The 6907-nt window shown below is 33.8% G+C and overlaps 1 protein-coding gene across 1 annotated transcript; it reads left to right on the plus strand.

Moving 5' to 3' along the window:
* LOC109823209 lies at positions 42-6906 on the plus strand. Its single transcript, XM_020389494.1, has 7 exons — positions 42-96; positions 4932-5111; positions 5210-5278; positions 5376-5444; positions 5746-5932; positions 6020-6100; positions 6813-6906. The coding sequence occupies exons 1-7, from the start codon at positions 42-44 to the stop codon at positions 6904-6906; spliced, it is 735 nt and encodes a 244-aa protein (XP_020245083.1).

Genomic DNA, 6907 nt, shown 5'->3' on the forward strand with positions numbered 1-6907 from the left:
TGGGCGGGTGAGGGTCGCGAGAGGAGAGGCGCGACTGCGGCATGGAGATCGGCGGTGTGGCGGCGCATGGAACTGATCCATCTGCTTGCTGGCAGGGCGATTAGTGGGAGTTGTCCCTCGGAATCACAGAAGAATTAGGAATGAAATTTAGGTGGTGATTAGGGGTTTCATTTCCGAGTTTGAGAATTTAGGCAGGGAAAAATTTGGAAATGAAATTTTTAAGGGAAGGGCGCACTCTTGTGGAACAACCATCCTAGACTGAAAATTTTCGTCTAGGATGCATCCTATATGGAAATCCGTCTAGGATGCTAGTCCCATTTAAAATTAAAAAAAATTAAAACACGAAAACCGTCTACTTTGCTATTGTAGACGGAAAATTCCGTCTAGGATACTTTTTCCTAGATGGAATATCCTAGACGAAAATTTTCCGTCTAGTTTAATAGCAAACTAGACGGTAACATTTCCGTCTAGGATATTCCGTCTAGGATGTGGGATTTTCTACTAGTGATATATAAGCCAAGAAATTATAATTATTTTCATAGCACTTTTGTCTCCCACAATAGGTGTGTCTTTGTTATTTTCTACTTATTAGATTAGATTAGATTATTTTAAGGTAATTAATTATATTGTATGTTTGTATGTTTCATCATTTTTTTAAATCAAGAAATTGTAATAATTTTTACAGCACTTTCATCTCCTTCAACAGGTATGTGCCTTGGTTATTTTCTCCTTATTAGATTAAATTAGATTGTTTAATCAATACGCATGTATATTATTCAATTATCATATGCATGTAGAACAAATATATGCATTTAAATTTTTTTAAAAAGAATATTTTGAATCCTATATCTTGACTCTGGATAGTGTTATATGTATGCCACAAGCCAAGTAAGAGATTTCCCTCTCAGTTTCAAAGAGTAAATTGCATAGAACATCCTAAAACTTAAGGGTATTTTCCATGAAAGCCCCAAAACTTTTTTAGAAACCCCCAACTTAACATTATCTATACAAGACTATAATGAACAAGAAACCTCTCTGCGATAAATAAAAAAATCATTATTTACATCTTTTGGTTGTGATTTTTTTGATGTTAAATGATTATGCAACTAGCAGGGTATTGGGAAGTACTTAAAAGTGTCGAGTGACATATAATTACCCCTATTAAAAGTTAAATAATAATATTTCTGATTCTCTTTTCACTTTTTTATGAAAAACAAATTGGACACGATCCCTTGAAAAATGTGAAAAAATACAAATAACTAAAAAAGCAAAAATCACAAACACCGCTCTGAAAAATATAAAATTATAAATGAATCCTTTAAAATCTAAAACTTGCTAACAACTCTTTTAAAATTTCAAAAATTACACGCTACCTCCTTAAATTTTTCAAAAACTATAAATAGGTTCCTAAAAATACAAAAATTATAAATAATTTCTTTAAAGATCTAAAAATTTCCCACAGCTTCATATTGGTTCAATGTTGTAGTAATGTAATATAATAGGAGCATAGCAATATTGCAGCATGGGATACTATAGTTGTGATTTAAATTTGGCAAGACTATATTTTTTAGGTTAGTTGTACGCAAGTGTACAATATCCTTTTTTATTTTAGAATATTTTTGTTATCCTAAGAATAAAAGGCATATTTTTAGTCCATGTAGGCTTCAGATATTTTAGACATCAAATTGTTTAGCTGATCATAGTATAAATTCATTGATTTTAAGCAAAAAAATTTACTATGAAGAAAGGCTTAGCATTCTTAGAATGGTCAATTGACTACATATGAATTATTATATGAAATCTGACTTTATCTCTTGCGACGTTCTGAATGCTATCCCTCATGTCTAAAATGTTAACTGTGGCAACAAATAGGCCAATATTGCAAATAGTAAAAATCATCCTAGATTACTTGAAATCGAAGCGCTATTCAGTCCTGAGTTTTTTGTCCTTGTACCCTTAAAACTGAGAATAGTATTTGTCAAATCCCTCTTTCATTTAAATAAAGCTCCCCCATTCTACATATATAATTAAGTTCTCAATCTTATACAATACTCTCTATCACTCAAAGAACCTACCCATACTTCACTCATGCAACGGCCAAACTTACAAGTGCAGTTTTACAGTTAAACCCCTCATACTTCCAATTTTGCATGACACCTCGTATTGACTTCCTAAATGGACCAAGACCCATATTATCCATATATCACATTAAAAAAAGAAATTCTAATTGTCATCAAATATTTGATAATCCTAAGTTGGAGCATTATAATTCCCTCCATTTGTTCAGACAAAAGATATATAACATTATTCTTAAACAATTAACTTTTCAAACATGGAAAGCAACTAACCTTGTTAAACAAAAAATCTAGAAAAAAAATTATATCAATTCACATTAATTTAGATTCTTTTTATTTGGTCAAGCAGAAGATATGTACAACATTCTTGAGCAATTAGTTTCTAAAACACACGTGAACTAACAGTGTTAATTTGATAAATTTTTGCCAAGTATTTTTGGAGGTTTAGTGAGAGTTTTAAAGGTAATAGGGGTTTAGTGTTAGATACTCAACTTGTTTGGGGTTAATTACCCATATTTTATTTTATAAAGATACTAGATTAGTTGCTACATGTGAAAACCTTATATCTATTGAAGAATAAATTAAGTGTTCAAATGGGTTTGATATCATAGTCCTTTATATGTTAAGTTTGGATTTCTATTTAGTGTCTCAAATTGTTTAATGTAATATTAAATATATAGGACATAATCTCTTAACAAAAAGGGTATCCTATTTTCTCTTCGGCATACCAAAATGAGGTCGAGGAACAAACTTAAGTTTGAAAAAAACAATAAAAAGATCATTCACATGCATATACTCAAAGAAATATACTACAGTTGAGTCAATAGTTTTTGATGATTGAGTAGATATAATAGGGCTTTTTCAATATTAGTCCATAAATGTTTTGACATTTAACCACGTGTATTACACGTGCATAAAAACTAGTACATAAGTAAAGTCTCAAGGGCAACATTCACTAGCTAATTTTGAAATTCGTTTCAATCAAATAATATGCCCCAACCGCCCAACGAGACAATTGTTCGAGACCGTAGTTTTACAGTATTGCCCCTGGAACCTCTCAGGTGTTTTAAATAGCACTCACAGCTATCAAATGTTTTATAAATTAAACCCATTGCCATCGGAGGCAATCACCAACATTCATCATCGATAACTGACGAAGCGTCTGCGCCAATCACCAAGAAATCATTTCGTCAAAGATTTTCAAGGTGAGTTCTCCTACGTTAAGAGTTTGCAGATTTTTTTTCCTCTTCAAACCGTGAGTTTCAAACCGTGAGTTTGTGAGTTCTGTTGTCCTAAGCGTTTACATTTTCTCCTCCATTAATAGTTAGCACCCTAACATCAAAGATTTTCAAGTTCTCCTGAATTGAAATTTTCTTTGCGTGTTGTTTTTTTCCCTTTTTGGTGTCGTGTTGTTTTTTCTAAATGAAGTTTCTTGAACCGTGTACGTGTTTTCTCTAAAGCAAAATGGAGGTTTCTATAAGCAACAAAAAGATTTGTCTAAATGAGTTTCCATTCGTTACTCTTTGCTTTGTAGTTTTCTTGATTAAACGGTTCTGTTACTTGTATTTGCAGTAGCCACTAGCCAGGGCTGCACGCTTGTACCTCATTATTTATATGATCGATACTCGTAAATAAGTTGGAGATAGGACTAAGTGGCTTTCATCCATCACGATAAAGGGGTTTACTAGTTCTAGTTATAACCGACACTTGTAATCTACGGTCAAGATAGTTATTAGATATATTAGATACAAGATGGAAGGTTTTGCTTGGTTAGATTAATAATTCTTATATTTCTATGGAAACTCAACTCCGGTTCAGTAGTTATTATAGGTGGCAAAGTGGAGAGCTGAGGTACCTAATAATGTGTTATATGCGTCTGTTGACCTCTTTTTTATTTGTTATTTCTTGTATTGATTGCCAAAGAAATGGAGGTTTTGTTACAGGATATGATTTTGTAAGTAACGGTTTCGTGTAGCAGATAGGTTAGAGTTGAGTTTATAGTAGATTTAGCAGCCTTGTGCTTGACGGGGCAAGGAATCGTCCAAATTCGTAAAAGAGCATGCTCATAGATTGAGCGAAAACTCGTGAGTAGAACTGTAAGATTAAGAGTAGGTTCTAACCTTATCAGAAGTGTAAATTAAAAAAAAGGGAGTCGGTCGTACACAGAAAGTTTGTGGTTTATGAGCGTCTTGGGTGAATTCTGAGTACACCTTATTATTTACCAAATTCAGCTTATCAAAATGTTTAAATATAGTATCATATAGAGTATGATATTACTAAATACAATGATCTTTTATCATCTGTTGACGACCACTAGGAATTAAGTATGTTCTTGCCGATCTATATTATAAATTATCATTCTTGTAATTTAATCTGCGGCACTTAAATAAGAAATTTATATTTTATGAATAGATATAAACCAATAAGAATATATGTTACTGAAAATTTTATTTAGGGATCTAATATAGAAATTAGTCAGATACTAATTCAGACTAACAATAATTAGGGAATTTGGAGGCCTAACAATTCAAAGATTGTGCTGAAGAAGTGATCTGCGTACTTCAAATCATATTTGACCATGTTGGACTTTAAATGTCATATAACATTGAATGCTTTAGGCCATTTATCTACAAAGGCAACATGTGGTATCATGGTGGTGTAGAATTGTGACATAAAATTAACAGTTCTTTATATTTAATCACTTTAATATATTGAGAAATGAAGTTTGAATACTTTAGACATTTTCGTTTGACGAATTTAACCTTTATCGTTTTTATCGCAGAGTCATGGAGACAATCAAGAAAGAAGCTCTGATGTCTCTAACAGTTAGTGAATAAAACTCTACAACATTGGCAGAAGATCAGCAAGAGGCAACAAGCTTAGGACATGATTTGAATGCAAGACCCTCTGTTGGTCTAGAATCTGCCGATGGTGAATTAGACAGGAATCTTCCCTCCTCGTCACTGGAAATTGAAGAACAACATGAGGAGCTGGCAGACTCTAACTCTGGGGTTGAGAGAGCTACAACGAGCACGGGTACATGAAACTCACATACTTTCCCAAATTATGTTGCTGTTCATGTCAATCCTAAAATATCTTTTACTTGTTCTAAAAGATGTTGTTTTATTATTTAGATGCTCCCCTACCAGAGACATCTAATGCAGACTCTAATTCTGGTGTTGAGAGAGCTACAACGAGCGCAGGTATCTGGAACTCACGTACATTCCCAACTTGTGTCGCTGTTGATGTCAATCCTAAGATATCTATTGCTTGTTCTAAAATTTGTTATTTGTAACTCAGATGATCCCCTGCCGGAGACATCTAATGCAGACTCTAACTCTGGGGTTGAGGGGGCTGCAACGAGCATAGGTATATGAAACTCACATACTTTCCCATCTTATGTTGCTTGTTGTTGATGTCAATCCTAAGATATCTATTACTTGTTCTAAAATAGGTTATTTGTAACTCAGATGCTCCCCTGCTAGAGACATCGAATGCAGACTAACTCTGGGGTTGAGGGGGCTACAAAGAGCACAGGTAGCTGAAACTCACATACATTCTGAACTTATATTTTTGTTGATGTCCTAAAAGATGTTATTTATAACCTAGATGATCTCCTGCCTGATACATCTAATGCATATGTTGCAGGGGGAGTGGCAATCCCTCTAAGGAGAAGCAGCAGGAAAAGACTCACAGCTTTCTGTTCGTGGAGACATGTTGGCTGTCTTGGGAAAAGACTGCCAGCTTTCTGTTCGTGGAGTTTGTGCCTTGTATAGGCAGCAAAGTTTTGAGGAGAAATTTGCGCATAGAGCACTAGAAAGAAACAATAAGGGTTTCAGCATAGCAGACACAAAGCTGTAAGAATAGAATATTGAGTTCCTTAATATTGTATAATTTTTTGCTTAGAAAGGAAATGATATTTATGTCTTACTTTTTATTTACAGGGCTTCCTGTTACGCAAAGTTCATGCTTGGAGAACAAACAAATGGGGACATCCAAAGATCAGTGCGTGAGCTGGACAGAAGGTATCCTTATGCATCAGATAGATGCATAACTATTTCCATGAAATACTCGAAACAGCTCTTTAGCATCTATAAGAAGGGAGGGGACCAATTCTTTCAACCGTAGTGAGGAGAGAGCCTTATAAATACTAAAGACTGTCAGTCTTTTGTAATCAGAAAAAGCAGTTTTCTTGTGTAGTATCTGACAATTTTATTGTAACATGGTATCTGATTTTAGTATAAGTTACTGTTGTGTATATTCCAACTCAGTCCACGTGACAGGTATATCATTTTCATTTAACATCTTATTGTGATACATGGGCAGTGTCGCTTAAGGTAATTTCCATGCGTGTGATGCCCATTTTGTTTAGCTTCCTAATAACATGCAATATACTGATACTGCATTCAATAAGGGAAAAAAATAAAAAAATGCAATATGCTCTTATTTGTCAGGACTCATTTTTGAGAAACAGAAGCATGCTAGTCTTCTCCAATTTGTAGATGAATTTTTTTCCCCTCGTATTGTAACTGTTATTGGAAGTGATTTTCCAGCTTTGGATCTCGTAAGTCATGATTGCATAATTTAGATAATAGTAATTTCAAATGAGGGTAGAGAGGGAAAAAAATTATCTGCAAATTGGAGAAGACTAGCATGTTTCTGTTTCTCAAAAATGAGTCCTGACAAATAAGAGCATATTGCATTTTTTAATTTTTTTTTACCCCTTGTTTAATACAGTATCAGTATATTGCATGTTATTAGGAGGCTAAACAAAATGGGCATCACACGCATGGAAATTACCTTAAGCGACACTGCCCATGTATCGCAATAAG

The sequence above is a fragment of the Asparagus officinalis genome, chromosome 9 (genome assembly GCF_001876935.1).
Source record: "Asparagus officinalis chromosome 9, Aspof.V1, whole genome shotgun sequence".
NCBI lineage: Eukaryota > Viridiplantae > Streptophyta > Magnoliopsida > Asparagales > Asparagaceae > Asparagus > Asparagus officinalis.